Source organism: Heloderma suspectum, chromosome 4, assembly GCF_057233095.1.
Source record: "Heloderma suspectum isolate Gila_16-S chromosome 4, 16-S_ref, whole genome shotgun sequence".
Taxonomy (NCBI): domain Eukaryota; kingdom Metazoa; phylum Chordata; class Lepidosauria; order Squamata; family Helodermatidae; genus Heloderma; species Heloderma suspectum.
The window spans coordinates 162,910,982-162,928,597 of NC_139461.1; the positions used below are offsets into that span (position 1 = coordinate 162,910,982).

Sequence of the window (17,616 nt, forward strand, 5' to 3'; positions counted from 1 at the left end):
ACTTTGCAGTTTGAACTTTGCAGGCCTCAGCATGCCTTTCTATGATTCTGAGGGAAGACACACTTTGGTTTTTTTGCATGATAAAAACCAAACTTTATTAACACAGTCTTTACCTTAGCCCCAGCACAAGAGGAACTGCCACTGCATGATATGGGGGCATCTCACTTCCATGCAATATTCAGTTCAAAGCCCTTCCTGCTGACTCTCTCAAGGACCTCATCATAGTCCATCCTCTGGAGGTCTGGGCATCCTTCAATGCACAGGAAGCGCCGCTGATGGTCTGAGGACAAAAGCTGGTGGATGGTGCAAATGGATACCTTGCCTTGGACTAGCAAGAGATTGCAGAAGTGTACCAGGCCATTGTCAGGGGTTCCAGCTCCTCCTCAAACACCTCAACCAGGGAGAAAGGGAGGCCTACCAGCTTCAGAGTTTCAAGGCAGGGGAATGCTTGAGCAGGGATAGAAGGCTTGCTCTCAACATTGCTGCATGCTGGGAAAGTAGGGGGTCATCTAGGTCGGAGGCCATGAGTAAAAAGTCACAAAACTGAGGGAATTTGTAGGCAGTGAGGCTGACATCCCAGCCCTAGGCCCCAACATTTTTTATTTTATTTATTTATTTTATTTATTGCATTTATATCCTGCCTTTTTTCCTCCAAGGAACTCAAGGCAGCGTACATGATCCTCCTCCTTCCTCCATTTTATCCTCACAACAACAACCCTGTGAGGTAGGTTGGGCTGAGAGTCTGTGACTGGCCCAAAGTCACCCAGTGAGCTTCCATGGCCGAGTGGGGACTAGAACCCGGATCTCCCGACTCCTAGTCCAGCACTCTAGCCAGTGTCTGCTGGAGTTACACCTCAGTGCGGGGAGGAGGGAAGCAGCAAATGCCTGGAGATTCAGTACAGTGTGCTGCTCAGTACAGTGTGGAAGGACAACACATCTTCAAAGGAAAAGACACTGAATGAGAGGGACTGGAGCTGCAGCCTAGGGCTTGTCATAACTGGTAAAAGCTCCTTTAGGTTCCCGTTTCCCATGCAGCAGATAGTTAGGTGGGTGAGGTGTTGGCATGACAAGAAGGTTGGACCCAAGGCAAACTGCCTCTTAGCAGCACAATGTTTTCAAGTGTAGGCACACAGCACAGGCAGTAGCCTACGATGACTCATTTATCAGATGTATTTCCCTGAGGGGCAGTGTGAGTCTGGGGCTCTCCTCATTCATGTGGTTGGAGATCCTGCTCTGTGCCAGCTCCCCCGGGAAGGGAAACACAGAGGGAATCAGGGCACTGTCAAACTGCTGATGGTAGATCAGACACACAGCCTCTGGAAGGATTTTATAGATCACAACCTTCAGGCTGGGCAATGCCAATAGCACAAAGGCCAGGGCTGAAACCCATTCTTGGCTGTGAGTTTGGGGCTTCAGCCCATGCACTGTGATCTTCTGCAAGTCTGGGCAGCAGTGGGAACATGCACTAAGGTCACAGGCCAGATGGAGGAGGGAATCTGGACACAGCCTCTCACAGCCTGAGCTGTCCAGCTCCCAAAGGCGCCGGCAGCAGGAGCTCACAAACTGACAATAGGCACATGGTGCACTTGGTCCCTGAGAGGTTTGGTTTTGTGAGACATGGCAAACCTTTGGCCAGGTTGGCCAGAGTGCCTGCGGGAATCTTTTTGCAGTCCTGGAGATCCAGCAAGGCCAGATTCTGTCTTGCAGCGCACTGTGATGACCTAGGCAATGTCCTTTCCGAAGAGCTCTGGGCAGGTATTCAAGTTCAGCTCTGTCAGCTGTGGCACAAGAAGTGAGTGCAGCATGGTACGAGTCAGGCACGTGGTCTTTCCCATTAACTGGAGCAACCCATGGACAAGGGAGCCAGACAGCTCCCTGAAGGGCCTCTCGGTGCAGGGAACGCGGCGTTCAACCAGGTGACTGTGTGTGCCATCCATGGCCCAGATGTGCTCCATATTCATAGCCATATTCTCTAGGCACAGTCTTTGCAGCGACAGGACCTCCCTTTTGCGGGGCACGGTGCTCCCCTCTTATGTGAGTCCTTTTTCCGGAAGATGCACTTTTGATGTCAGAGCAGCCACTCAGGAGTGGAAAGGTTCTACATGTTGTTGCCTGGCAGGAGATATAACTTGTCACAAAGACTGTGGTGAGTCTTTGATTTAGAGAGCCTTTGGCATTCTGTGTGAAGTATAGTGTTAAAACTGGCTGGAAACAGGACCAGTGGAGCTGGAGGGGGAGCAGCAGAGAAGGCCAAAGCAAACACTGTTGGTTTGGATTTAGGTGCTGATGGCTTTGGAGGTTCTTCCATTGGTTCAAGATGGAGGATCTCTGCAGCTCTGGCAAGCAAGTTGGGAAAATACTCCTGGAGGAAGGCGGTCCTGTTTAGATTTGTTCCTTGCAATCCCAGAGTATGGGAAACAAACAGAACGAACTTGAACTCTTAATACAAGAGGGAAATTATGACTTGATAGGTGTAACTGAGACTTGGTGGGATGACTCTCATGACTGGAATACAGTAATTGAAGGATATAACTTGTTCAAAAAGAACAGGAGGAACAGAAAGGGAGGTGGGTTGCACTGTATGTGAAAAATACATATCTTTGCACAGAAATACAGGAGGATGAGCTTGGTAGCCCCATCAAGAGCATCTGGACCAAAATAAATGGAGCAAAGAATAAAAGGAACCTGGTGGTTGGAGTCTACTACCGGCCACCCAATCAAGGAGTAGACGAGGATGAAACTTTGAAAAGCAAATAGCCAATGTTTCAAGGAAGCATGATGTAGTAGTAATGGGGGGCTTCAATTTCCCCGATATTGGTTGGGAGACAAATTCTGCAAAACATGGCTCCTCCAGGAAATTCCTGACTTGTGTGGCAGATAACTTCCTCCTACAGAAAGTAGAGGAAGGAACTAGAGGATCGGCTATCCTTGACTTGATCCTAACCAACAGAGATGACTTGGTGGATAAAGTAGCAGTTACAGGAACTCTGGGGGAAAGCATCCGTGTTATTCTTGAGTTCTTGGTTCTAAGGGAAGCAAAAGCCGAGTGTAGTCAAACGCGTACCCTGGATTTTAGGAAAGTTGATTTTAATAAACTCAGAACAATGATAAATAAGGTCCCATGGCAAGCAACTCTAACGAGAAAAGGAGTCCAAGATGAGCGGGAGCTTTTAAAAAAGGAAATTCTAAAGGCACAATTACAAACAATTCCAACAAGAAGGTGGAAGACAACAGAAGAAGCCAATGCGGCTTCACAAAAAGCTTAGAGATGACCTGAAAACAAAAAAGGATACATATAGGAAATGGAAGGAAGGCCAAGCAAAAAAGGAAGAGTACAGGCAGGTAGCACAGAATTGCAGGGATGGGGTCAGGAAGTCTAAAGCTGAGAACGAGCTGAGGTTAGTGAGGGATGCTAAAAGCAACAAAAAGGCTTTCTTCAGCTATGTGCAAAGTAAAAGACAGAGGAAATAAATGGTTGTTCAGCTATTAAATAAGGATGGCAAAATGACAGATGACAAAGAAAAGGCAGAAGTGCTCAGTTCCTACTTTGGCTCATTCTTCTCCCAAAAGAGGGTCTATGAACCCACTGGCACAGCCGAAGTACAGGCTGAAGGGGCAGGATTGCAGCTTGAGATGGATAGGCATATGGTCAAGGAACACCTCATTACTTTGAATGAGTTCACATCTCCAGGGCCAGATGAACTGCACCCTGGAGTAATAAAGGAACTGGCAGAAGAACTCTCAGAACCACTGTCTTATTATCTTTGAGCAATCATGGAGGACGGGGGAAGTGCCAGATGACTGGAGGAGGGCTAATGTTGTCCCTACCTTCAAAAAGGGTAAAAAGGAGGAGCTTGGGAACTACAGACCAGTCAGTCTGACATCAATCCCTGGGAAAATTCTGGAGCAGATTATAAAGCAATAAATCTGTAAGCACCTTGAAAACAATGCAGTGATTACTCAACGCCAACATGGATTGGTCAAGAACAAATCCTGTCAGATGAATCTGATCTCATTTTTTGATCAAGTAACCTCCCTTGTGGACTGTGGGAATGCTGTGGACATAATATACCTTGACTTCAGCAAAGCTTTTGACAAAGTGCCCCATGATCTCCTGATGAGCAAACTAGCTCAAAGTGGGCTAGATGAAACAACGATCCGGTGGATCCACAGTTGGCTACAGAATCGGACTCAAAGAGTGCTTATCAATGGGACCTTCTCAAACTGGGGAGAGGTAACGAGTGGGGTACTGCAGGGCTCAGTCCTGGGCCCAGTGCTCTTCAACATTTTTATTAATGACTTGGAGGAGGAGGTGCAGGGAATGCTGATCAAATTTGCAGATGACACAAAATGGGGCGGGATAGCTAATACTTTGGAAGACAGAAACAAAATTCAAAGTGATCTTGATAGATTGGCGCGCTGGGCAGAAAACAACAGAATGAAATGTAAACGGGATCAATGCCAAGTTCTGCACCTAGGAAAAAGAAATCAAATGCACAGTTACAAGATGGGGGATACATGGCTCAACACTACAAGTGAGAAGGATCTTGGAATTGTTGTCGATCACAAGCTGAATATGAGCCAACAATGGGATGTTGCTGCAAAAAAGGCAAATGCTCTTTTGGGCTGCATTCATAGAAGCATAGCTTCCAAATCCCGGGAAGTACTAGTTCCCCTCTACTCAGCACTGGTTAGGCCTCATCTGGAGTACTGTGTCCAGTTCTAGGCACCACAATTTAAGAAGGATGCAGACAAACTGGAGCAGGTTCAGAGGAGGGCAACAAAGATGATCAGGGGATTGGAAACAAAGCCCTATGAGGACAGACTGAAAGAACTGGGCATGTTTAGCCTTGAGAAGAGAAGACTGAGGGGAGATATGATAGTGCTCTTCAAGTACCTGAAAGGTTGTCACAGAGAGGAAGGCCAGGATCTCTTCTCGATCATCCCAGAGTGCAGGACATGGAATAATGGGCTCAAGTTACAGGAAGCCAGATTCCAGCTGAACATCAGGAAAAACGTCCTAACTGTTACAGCAATATGACAATGGAACCAATTACCTAGGGAGGTGGTGGGCTCTCCCACACTGGAGGCCTTCAAGACGAGGCTGGACAACCATCTGTCAGGGATGCTCTGACTTGGATTCCTGCACTGAGCAGGGGGTTGGACTCGATGGCCTTGTAGGCCCCTACTATGCTATGATTCTATGATTCAGATATGTTCCTCCCACCACTTTATTAAAGGAAACATCAGATCTAGTCTGGAAGGGAGACCTGGAGTCTCTAAAAATGTGTGGAAAACTAGAGGAAAGGTGGGAAAGGGGTGGTAGGATTGCTTTCCCCCCACAGTACGGTATTCAGAAAAGGAGGCTGAGGGAGACCTTGAACTGGGTGTTTTATGCCACTCCACCTGGGTATTACAGGCTATAGGAGAAGCTGTACTCTTAAACTGTATGTGGGATTTCCTCCCTGATTCTCTTGGGGGAGTGAGGGTCCTGGACGTCCTTGACAGACAACTGGAGGAGAGAGCATGTTTGCTGCAACAAGATTTTGAGCTACACGAATGGCAGCAGTCTAATTCTGCAGCATCCACTATATCTGTCCCAAAAGGAGGAGAGGGAACAGCACCTGCTTTCCTGTCTGTTCCTGGTGTAACTATGGGAGAGAGTGTGACACCTGAAGTCTTACGGAGAAAGGCATCTATCCCAATGAGCATGAAGCATCTCCTGAAAATGAGGAATGAGGGAAATGTAGCCTACTCCAACTCAAACAAGGAATGCTTTCACCTTCTGCCAAGGGGGGAGCAGGCAATCACCTGAACTCCTCACTCCACTCATGGAGATGCAAAAGAGATGTGTCCTCAGGATCCTGCCCATGCCTCAGGGAAATAGTACCTGAGCTTTGTTCACTTGTTGGACTGCTTCCTTGGCCTTGGGAATTATGTCAGGAAACACTCACAGTTGCTCACCTCCTCTGTGTGAAGGAAGCCAGCTACAGCTTTTTCATTTTCTTTTTCTGTGTGGTATTGGGGAGCTGCCTGATTGGCAGCTGCCAAACATATTATGTAGCTATCTGTGGGGGTTGCCAAGCTTTGGAGGCCAGGGGGAAGGGGGGAGTAAAGGAAACTTCCTTTGCCTCTGCCAGCCAGCTGAGGTAAAGCTCGGACAGGCATAGTCCAGCTGAAGAATCCTCTCTGATCCTCTCTTGCTTGCTCTCACTCTATGCTGAGAAGCATAGCACTACTGTCTATCTTCGGGGGGGTGGGGGTGTCAGGTCCCCTTTGGTTGGGCTTGTTGAAGAATTGGGAGCCCTGCTAAAGACTGTCTACCTGCAACAAAGCCAGGATGTTGTCTGGGGACTAAGGGAAGAAGTTCCTCCGACTCTGGATGTGAAATTCAAAGCCTGCCTTTCTGGCCCAGAAGAAAGGGCCAACTTTAGTGTCACCAGTCTTTGCCTGGGCAATCCTATTTCCAAAGCAGCTTTGGTCATTAAAGGAGAATCAATCTGCATTAAGTCATACACTAACATATAATTCAGAAGCCAAAGTGGAAAATGTATCTACAAATAGAGATTTATAATACTTTGGGGATGGGTGGGAGGTTTAAATAGCAAATAACATCAAATCTTCCTCCCTGAAAGTTCTCATGCTACAACTGCAATCCTGGGCACAGGTTTAAATTTAATTGACTCCCATGGGATTTATGCATCTTAACTATGTACAAGATAGTAGCCCAAACCTTGTGGTTAAGAGTGGGAAAAGTGATGTGCTGAAACTGTTCTCTCTTAGATTTAGTAATGATCCACTGGTCTGGATGTGTTGGTAGTATCAGCAAGAGGTTGAAACAACAGCCAATGTCTATTCACTAGCAACGGCATCCCCTAATTTCAGAAGCAGAGCAGCCTATTTTCCTGCTGAAAGCACACTGCTGTGGGAACAGCTAAAATCAGCCTTCCCCAACCTGGTGCCCCCTCAAATGTTTTGGACTTCAATCCCGACTGCCCCAACTAGCACAGCCAATGGCCAGGAATGCTGGGAGTTGCAGTGCAAAACATCTGGAGGTCATCAGGTTGGGGAAGGCTGGCTAAAACCCTTCTTGTGACTTGGGGCTGTTCCATTGTAAGTCAGCTGCCCAAATCATTCTTGCCCCGGAAAGCTGGCAATCTTGCTGAAGGATGTAATTCCCCAAATGTTTGCTAAGTTACTTCTGAGCCATACTATACACTCTTTAGGAGGCTGTACCTAAACGTAGTACAGATTTTACAATGCAATGCTGTGGAAACAAGTACCTGAACCACTGACATTCCTACCTTCTTTGCTGTTTAGCTGAAAAGACTGAGACCTGGTGAGTGGAAAGGAGGTTCTTCTTTTCAAATTCATATCATCATAGGAAGAAACACATCTGTAGGAAAAACACACACAACACCTTCATCTTCAGTTGGGGAATAAATATCCTTCTCTCTAAATCCAACACCAAGTCTTCCACATAGCAAGAATTTTCAGAAATCTGTCATTTGTACTCATCTAGCTTCCAATAGCACAGAACTTAGTGAGAAGCATTTTACTTCTGGCTACCAGCTTCATCCTGTAGGGGGACGTTATATGTGTACAGAAGTTTGCAAATCACCCAGGAGTGATAATGTGATAGCTTACACTGCAAATGGAGAGGTGGGCAGTATCCAATATTTTGTATTGTTTTATTGTGTGCTCTTTGGTTTTAATTTTTGTGAATCGCCCAGAGAGTTTCGGCTATTGGGTGGTATAGAAATGAAATAAATAAATAGCCCTCCTGTCGTTTCTGTTGTGCTACCAGGACAGACCACATGCACAACAGGAACTAGTGCTTCCAACAGTAATCCCGTAAACACTAGTTTCTGGAATGGGACAGGTCCGCGGAGCTGCCTTCTGAAACCTCCACTGATCTGTCCCATTCTGGAAATAAGCGTTTTGCTCGATCTACTAGTTTCCTGTTGCTCTAGTAGTAGGTTTTGCTAGTGCATGGGCAGTGTTTTTGCTAGTGCATGGGCAGCGACTAGGAAGTCTTGAGGGCAACGGGACTAGGCATGAAAATATTTCACCTTTATGGTAAATTGCACCTTTATGGTAAAAGACCTATCAGATTTGGGATATTTATCAAATGCATCCTCCTTAAGAATCTTTGCTGGTCAGGCTAGACCAAGGTATGTCACATGGTACCCTCCAGTTGTTTTGAATTACAATTCCCATAATCCTTTACCACTGGACATGCTCACTGGGGCTTATTGGAGTTATAGTTCGAAACATTTGGAAGGCTATCTACCCTGGGCTAGACAAATTTAATAACTTATGCCATTATTTTCATAGGCATCAGCTGTAAACACCCATTTCAAATGAAAGCATAATCTCTTGGCCAAATTTATTCTTATGAAAACCTGGGTTGAATGTGAGAAGTTATTCTTTCAGACTGATTCTATTGATACTGATTTCTCCAAACCCGATTTCCGCAAGATGGGAGAAACCAAGAAAAAGCTAGTGCATACATCAATGTTGGCACTGGTGCAAATAACAAATGCACATGCAGTGGCACTTGAAGATTAGAAACTTCATATCAAAATGTACTCCACACATCTTGTTGCCTCAAGAAGCAAAGTATTACATACAATGTGAATTCTTAATAAAAGTGAGAACTACAGTTAAGTCAGAAACAAGTATGGAAAACAGTTCTTAAATTGCATATGGGTCAGTTCTCAGTGAGTTGGCCGCCTACAAGTAGGACATGAAGGTGGAGTCCCACAGCTCCTGCCTTTTAGGTTATCAAGCTTGTTCATGACTGGGGTCCAAGGGACTGAATTTGGAGGTATCACCAGAATGCAACTGAAAGCACAATTTCTTGCATTTATCTTTGTGAAGATAAAAGCTGGTCATGAGGTTATGCTGTATTTGAGTGGGATGTCCGCACTGCACACTTGATGCCAGTGAAGATAATGCTGTAGGTGGCTTAGATGATGCCACCTACAGCATTATCTTCACTGCCATCAAGTATGCAGTGCGGACATCCCACTCAAATAGCCCAGGGTCTAGCCCAGGGGTGGGCAACTTGTGGCCCTCCAAATGTTTTGGCCTAAAATTCCCATCATTTCTCACCACTGCCTATGCTATCTAGGGCTAATGGGGGGGGGTGTCACAAGTTGTCTGGCCCTGGTCTATTATAAAAGACAGTTATGCAAGCTTACTCATGAATAGTCCCACAGATCTTAGTAAGTCTTGCCTGTTCCATGTAGGCTAAGTGTATGCACACAAATCTCCTTGGTTATTTGTGAACTTCCACATGCATGCATCTTCCATTAGAATACATAGCTGGTAGCCATAAGTGAAACGTTTTGGCCCTACCTTGCACTAATGGCCTCCAACAGTTGCCTACCATAAACAACTGAACTCAGCTGGCCTTTGGGAATTAATATAGTAATGCAGCACTTTTCAGCGCTCATTCTACTACTTCTAATATCCCAGCTGTGTAAACAGATTTTGTTGTAATAAACACTGAAACAGACAACACCAACTAATATTAATGTAAATGGTAGAAAATCCATCAAATCCTAGGAAAGATCACGAATTAAAGTCACAGGTAAACTGGGAAAGAAGTTACCTTTTGGGACTAGGATAGCGATTACTTTTGGGAACCCTTGAGAAGTAATCATCATTCAACTCTGACTTATTTTTGCAACGCTGCACAAAAAACATCAAACCTAGGATGGCACAGAGTATCAAAGTAATCACAAGATAGCTTTGGCGATCAGAAACCTAAAAGAATGACAAAGTGATATTTACAGTTAAATATTGAACAAACTCATGCAGGTAACAGAACTGCAACGTGACGTACAATCTTCACCTAGAGTAATGAGCAGGACCAATTGTTTTATTTATCAGATTTATATCCTGCCCTCAAATACATTATCAGGGTGGCTTACAATAAAATATTAAACACACAATAAAGAAAGATAAATTAGGCTGGAGACAAGGGCCTTCTTGGTGATAGCCTGAGGGTTATGGAATTCCCTTGCAACTAAAAGACAGGTTGGTACCCATAACTGTCATTCTTCGAGAGGTCATCTATGTGTTCACACTTATGGACTCTGCACCTGCATGGAACCTCGATTTGGGAAACTTCTACAGCTGAGGAGTTTTGGCAGGAACCCTCCCCCACCATCTCAGTGCGATTCCCCCAGTGGATTCCCGCTTATTCCCTCAGTTCTCTTTCAACCACTATTGTGGTGACCGCGTTTGGGAACTTCTGCGATCAGACTGTGCTCTGATAGTGTTTTTATTGTTAAAAAGTTGAGGTTTTATTCTCTCCTTTCTCTATTGTTTTTTCTGTGTTTATATCTGCATTTCTTATTATTTCCTTTTTATTTTTGCGATCCTGCGATCACCCTCATGGACCCCATTCAGAAAGTGCTCCCACTGTGGGGCAAAGTTGCCACCTTCCGACGGGCAGTCTCTCAGCCTATTTTGCCTTGGGGAAGGCCACGTTGTTGAAGCCTGTCCAAATTTTCAGGCAGACTGCTTCAACGTGCACTTTGGAAATGTGCGCTGGAAGTGCTTGATGAGTCGAAGGAAATGTTTTATAAAACTGTGGCTGCTGTGCCTTCATTGGGGTCGCAAACTCCTCAATGCTGTACTTTGCAGAGTACACAAGATCCCCCAACACCAGGCAGATCTTTGGCATTTGCACTGGTTAAGACACTTTCAAAAAAAGCCAAAGCTTCAAGAAGGCAGTTCCTCATTCCTCTGACCCAAAGAGGAAGAAGAAAAAGATTGTAAGCCTGTGGGCAGGGACTGTCTTCTTTGTTCATTGATTGTAAGCTGCTCCAGGAGCCTTTTTTGGCTGAGGAGCGGGATAAATATACAATAAATAAATAAATAGGCTGGCGAAAAGTCTACCGCCGTATCTTAGGATCGTGCATGCCCTTCGGACTCCCGACTTTCCCAAAATCAATCCATGCTTCTTGGTGCCATGCTTCCCTCGGACTCCTCCGAGGATGAAAGGGAATGGCAGGCTCCAGACCCAGGGGAAGGGACCGGCACAGAAGGAGCCCGAGCCCCCTCACCCCCTGTGGATGTCCTATGCCCAGCTGCAGTCTCCCCAGAGGATTTGGAGGGCAAAGTGCCACTGTCCCCCACGGAGCGAAGGCAGCTGCACGTCCGGGAGCAGCGTAGGTGAGCCTCTGTCCGTTTAAGACAGAGAGGCTCTCAGAGGCAGGAGGACTGATGGGGGGGGGGGGCTCTCAACCAGTGCAAGTATGAACAGATCACAGAAACCTGGAATATTTGAAAAGTGCCCAGAGACTTAATCAACGCCAGATCCGGTGGTCTCTTTTCTTCCCCCAGTTCAACTTCACAGTCACATACCCCCCAGGACACCAGAATAAATAGGCCGGTGCACTCTCCCGCAAGCCTGAATATTGAGCCGAGACAACTGGTCATCCTCTGTGGCCCATCCTCCGCCCAGAACACTTTGCAGCTACCCAGTAACGCCTGTCGCTGGTGGACTGGGTACGGGGGCTGCAGCAGAGTGACCTCTACGTCCAAGTGCATCAACCAGACGTGCAGTCTGGAACCCCTGTGGCCAACAACCCCTTCTCTATGCAGGATGGCCTGCTGTACCATTGACGCCGCCTGTATATTCCTCCTGGGACGGTACAGGGGGAGGTGCTCCAGCTTTGCCTTGACAGCTGACTGGCTGGTCACTTTGGGACCTCTCCACCTAGTTGTGCGGGAATTCTGGTGGCCTCGGGGACATACAGATGTCAGAGACTATGTGGCAGCTTGTTGACGGGCTAGCTAACACCTGTCGGCGGGCTAACTTAGCTCCTGGGCAACTACCTGGCTTTTTGCTTCCACTTCCCACTCCCCCGGGGCCATGGCGATCGGTATCTTTGGATTTCATCACTGACCTGCCCAGCTCCAAGGGAATGACAATTCTGGTCGTGGTGGACCTGTTCACCAAAATGGCCCATTTCCTCCCATGTGCTCAGGTGACAGCCCATATGTTCCTAACCCAGGTGTTCTGTCTTCATGGTCTTCCGGATCACCTGATCTCGGACCAGGGGACGCAATTCACGGCCCAGTTCTGGCAAGCCTTGTTTCGTGCCCTCAACATGCAAGTTCACTTGTCCTCGGTGCATCACCCTCAATCAGATGGTCAGACAGAGTGCACAAACGCTACGCTGGAGCAGTATTTACGGTGCTATGTCAACTTCCAACAAGATGATTGGGTAGATCTACTCTCGCTGGTGGAATTCGCGTACAACAATTCCCTGCATGTCTCCACCGAGCAGACCCCCTTCTTCGTCACCTATGGCTATCACTCCAGATTCTTCCTGTCAGTGGTGCTGCCATACAAGCGATTTGCTGACCGCTACTATCAAGCAGGCCTGCCACTGAAGGTGGGGGACAAAGTGAGGCTCTCCACCAAGGACCTGCGGACTTCGAAGCCATCCTGGAAGCTAGACACACGGCACATTGGTCGTTTCCTCATCACCCGGCAGATAAACCCAGTAGCCTTCCAGCTGCAACTCCCTGCATCCCTTTGCCTTCACCCCATGTTCCACCGGTCATTGCTCGACCGCAGCCTCCACCACCAGTGCAGGTGGACGGGGAGGAGTTTGAAGTCACACAGATTCTGGATTCTCACTGGCATTGCGGCTGGCTCCAGTACCTGATTGACTGGAAGGGGTACAGTCTGGAAGAACGTTCCTGGGAAGACACAGCCCAAGTCCATGGCCCCCAGCTGGTCTGCCAGTTCCACCAGCAATACCTGGCCAAGCCAGGGCCGGGGGGGGGGGGGGGGTGGAGGAAGAATGAACCTGCAGTTTCTTCTGACATTATTTGACAAAGGGTTGAGGTTGGCATCGTTATGAGTTTATTTGCCTGCTATTTTTGCCTCTCACCCTCGTGTTGAAGGTTTTTGTTTTCTCACACTCGATGGCAAAGAGGTTTCTCCAAGGAATCAGGAACCTGGCATCACCAATTTGCTTTGCGGTACTAAGCTGGAGTCTATCAATTGTGCTTAAAACACTGTCGTCTGAGCCCTTTGAGCCACTGGCAACTACAGATGTACACCTCCTCTCGCGGAAGGTGGCACTTCTAGTGGCCAATATATCTGCATGCAGGGCTAGTGAGCTCTGTGCACTCAGGGTAGACCAGCCTTATTTAACTTTCCACAAAGAGAAAGTAGTGCTTAGACCTGATCCTGCCTTTCTAACAAAGATTGTGTCAGATTTCCATTTGAATCAGGACATTATATTGCCTGCCTTCTTTACGTCCCTGTCTTTGCTGCTGTAATCAACTCTTCACACACTGGACATCCGTTGGGCGTTCTACAAGTCCAGGACTGAGCAATTTAGACTCTCTTCCTGACTGTTTGTCTGCTATGGCAGGAAGTGCAAAGGTCAGCCTCTCTCGATTCAGTGCTTCACATCCTGGGTTGTAAAGACAACTGAACTATCACGTGAGCTGGCTGGACTCAAACTGTCTGCCCCTGCCCAAGCTGATTCCACTCGTGTGATAGTGATAGCAACATTCGACAGAGGGGTTGCCATCCCTAAGCTGTGCCATGCTGCAACTTGGTCGACACTGTCTACCTTTGTGAAGCACTACAAAGTAGATCTTAGGGCTAGAGCTGACTGTGCTTTTAGTCAGGCTGTCCTCTCGTCTGTTTTGTAGCTGGACACTGACCCACCTCCATGTAAGTTAGCTTACTACTCACCCATATGTGTGATGCATAGAGACCACGAAGAAGAAAGACAGGTTGCTACCTGTAACTATAGTTCTTCAAGTGTCGTCTGTGCATTCACACAACCCACCCACTGTGCCCTCTTCGGTGTCATACTCGACTATGATGTTGAGTACTGAAGGTATTTCTTCTCAGTTCTGAGGTTGCAATGTTGGTCTCAAGGAACTGAGGGAATAAGCGGGAACCTGCTAGGGACATGTGCACTGAGATGGTGGGGGAGTGTGCCCGTCAAAACTCCTCAGCTATAGAAGTCTCCTGAATCAAGGCTCTGTGCAGGCACAGAGCCCATATGTGTGATGCATAGCGACCACGAAGAACCACGCACGATCCCTACAATGCAGACATTTGGTTTAGGAGGCTCCTTTAGAGCACAATTCTATGCCTGTTTAGATAGAAAAAAGTCCTAAACTCCCAGCATTCCTGAGCCAGCATGGTGGGCTGCAGCACGTGCCAGACAGGATTTGCATATTCAACGCCCAGCCACAGCTTGTCATGTCATGCGAACACGAGGAGGGGGGATTGTGCTAGTGTTTACTAGTGAACAGCTCTTACTTTACAAGAATAGTAATTTTGCTAGGCTGCATTAGTGTTCTGGCCATGTATTTTAGTGCAACATACTTACACTACGCCAAACCAATGCTTTCATTTGTTTGCCTGTTAGACCAAAGTTACAGCAGTTGTTCCAGGGGGGTAGTTGGCTAGCTTGGCTGCCTCCTGCGTTCCCCCTGAAGGCCGAGAGAGTGAGGGTTTGGACACACAACGTTCACAGTATGGCTCTATGGTAAACAACTCTTCCTCTTTTCTAGCGTACGAGCCCATTAGTCTGGGAAAAAGAAAAACTAGCCCTGTATGCAACCTACACACTGTGGCTCTGTGCATAGCAGAGCTCACTGTGCCTTCTCTCAAAAAGCACTTTAAAAGGAGAAAGAATGTGCCTTGTAGTCAGTCATCTTTGTACAGCTTTATGGCAACCGTGTGACTAGCTCTATTCTTACCATAATGGGAAGCTAAACTGCAGGCAAGTTATGACTGCATTCACACAACATGCTAACCCACAATGGGCTGTTGTCTGAAACAACCCACGGTGGGTTAGCGTGTTGTGTGAACGTAGACTGGTTTTATTAGGTGGGTTGTTTTTCCCAAACAACCCACCCTGATGCTTGCATTTTGAGGATGCTTTCAGTTTGACAGCTGTCAAGCTAGAAGTGGCTTCAGTGATCTTTACCAAAAAGTGGGGTTGTAGCAGCCATATCGGGGATCAGACTAAGTAGCCTCATGCAGTCTCATGCTTCATGTTCTTGCTGAGCTTTTTCTCCCTTGAATATATTGTTGTAAGCTGACGAGACACAGGAATTCCTTATCTTGTCAAAGGTCATACAATTGTATATCTTGTTCTCTGCTGTTCCCTTCTGTTCTCTCCTTATCATGGCTACCCTATAACCCAGTTCTTGTATTATAAACAATAGTGCTAGGAGAAGAAATGTTGAGGACTGCAACCCCACGCGGGAGGGGGAGGAGGAGCCGTTTCATATGTGTCACAATGTCTATAAAAACAATGTGCTGATGTATGTCGGGGCTTCTGGCTCTTTGGAAATGATTCCAGCCTTAAGCCCGCGCGTTAAATAAAGAATCTCTTTTTCCTTCACTCCGTGGTCTCTCTGACTCTGAGTTCTGCAACAGGGTGATGTCTAGTTTCATGTGAAGCAATGGGGAGGCTGGCACAGGGAGGGCTGGGCTGGGCTGGGGACCCCTCCAAGGGTGTGGTCCCCCCCCCTTAAAAGCATGGGTATCCTATTCAGAAGTGGGTAATTTTAAAAGTTTCCCCCTCAATGGAGGGAGGGGAGAAGAACGCTTAGAATGACCCACTTACCAAATGGGTAACCGTGCTTTTAAGGGTGGACCACACCATTGGACAGCTGTCAAACTAGAAGTGGCTTCAGCAATCTTGAAGGAGAAAGGGAACTGCGTGAAACCCTGAAAAATGTGTGCAGGGGACTAGATTCAAGCTATCCTTAACTGCAACCCTGTATGTTTGCTAAGTGTGTGCAACATAAAGGGCTCCAGGCAGGGCCAGCCAGTATTCTTTATTAACCCGCGCAAGAGCAATAGACTAAAGGGAAAAAAATCCAAAAAGAATTAGGGGGACATTAACGCACATTCCCCGGGCATGGGGAACGGTGAATTTTCCCCCCGAGCCCCATTTTTGCACAAAAATAGGGCCAGGAATTTTTTTTTTTAAAGGGCTCCAACTGCAATTGGAGTGCGGACAGGGGACTTGGCAGCAGACAAGATGGGTTGTGCCGCCAAGTCCCCTGGGAGGCCAGGCGGAACCAGCTGGAGGACCAAGGGGAAGGGGGGAGAAACAAGCTATGCACTATGGGAGGTGTGCCCAATTGTCTGCTGGGTGCAGCAACCACGCATTGGTTAGTATGTCATGAGAACGTGCCATATGTCACACAGATATAAGCAGCCCATCACAAACTTGTTTCTGGTCTTCTTCTAAATTGTTCTGTAGAAGTATTATGATCAAGGGACTTGGCGATATTACAGAAAGTCAGTTAAGTTCTCCAGACATGCCAGCTTTTTTTGGTTCAAACTGAGTGGCACACCATAAACAAGTCCCCAAATGACTGGCAATTTCATGCCAGTATTTTTAGCATGACAAATTCAAGTGTTACTTAAAGACCCTACACTGGCATTGAGGCTTAGAAACATGTTAGTATTTTCAAGGCTAAAAACATTTTTGCCCAGATGCCGTGTGTGTCAAATCTGACTGAAGTCAGTTATCTACATATATGGCACTAGTCCCCTTTCTCCCTAAATTTATCTTTAAGAATTTTGCTGTTCTCAAACACAAGTAATTGCACTGCAATGTACAACAGGTGTTTCAAGTTTAGCATCCTATTTGTAGAACATTTTCGTTCATGTTACCTCTCTTTTTAGTTCAGCCACAGTTGATGACAGATTAGAGACGAGCTGTGTCATGTTGGTCAGTTGTGCCTGTAGAAGCTGAATGGCCTCTGTCTGCTTCAAATCCTAAGTGAATAGAAGAAATAAGAACATTCTTCCCCCTTCAGCCCAGTCTGCAGAGTACCTGCTACATAGAAGAAGGCATTCCCTTGTTGGATTGGATAATTATGACATATGTCACGAAGTTTAAACTACAAAATGAGGGATTAAAGCAGGGGTTGGTAACCCAGCAGCCGCAGGCATCATGATGCCCCCAGGACCCTGGTTTCCCTCCACTCTCACTTCTTCCTAATGCTGCACTCAGCTCAGCATTGAGGAAGCAGGAAGTGGCAGACTTCCTGCTTCCTTGCTCCTGAGGTGAATGCTGTGGTAGGAAGAAGTGACGGGGTGGTGGTGAAGGAAGAAGTGAGCAGGCGGGCAGGTGAGGGAGGTGGCAGCAAGAGTGAGTGGGTGGGGGCAGCGGAAGGTTGGGTGAGGGGGGCAAGCAAGGAGGAGCAGCGGCAGAAGTGGCAAGCGAGGGGGAGTGATGGCAGAAGCAGAGTGAGGAGGAAGAAGCAAGCAGGTGGGCAAAGGAGAAGGCAGCAGAAGTGAATGAGTCAGCAGGTACGCAGGTGAGGTGGCAAGAGCTCGGGTAAGGGGGGTGGTCTCAGAAGTGGCAGGTGAAGGGGCAGAAAGATGAAGATAGGAGAAGCAGAAGCTGCAGTGGGGAATCTTGAGCTGGGGGGGTGAGGAGGAAGGAAATCTAGGGGGCAAGAGAAGAGGAAATAAAATAATAGAATAGTAGGGTTGGAAAGGCCCTATAAGACCATCTAGTCCAACCCCCTACTCAATGCAGGAATCCAAGTCAAATACAGAGAGGGGGCAAGAAAAGAGGAAAT

The 17,616-nt window shown here is 47.1% G+C and overlaps 1 protein-coding gene and 1 pseudogene across 2 annotated transcripts in view; both read right to left on the reverse strand.

Annotated features, from left to right (window-relative positions):
* The window catches only part of SUCO (SUN domain containing ossification factor), a 78,045-nt gene that overhangs the window by 5,570 nt on the left and 54,859 nt on the right, over positions 1-17,616 (reverse strand). For both annotated transcript variants that reach the window (XM_084850969.1, XM_084850968.1), the window contains 3 exons: positions 16,700-16,804; positions 9,620-9,774; positions 7,305-7,396 (listed from right to left, as the gene is read on the reverse strand). In XM_084850969.1, the coding sequence (XP_084707095.1) occupies positions 7,305-7,396; positions 9,620-9,774; positions 16,700-16,804 (352 nt within the window). The remainder of the gene's footprint in view (positions 1-7,304; positions 7,397-9,619; positions 9,775-16,699; positions 16,805-17,616) is intronic.
* Positions 79-6,168, reverse strand: LOC146347645 (uncharacterized; annotated as a pseudogene).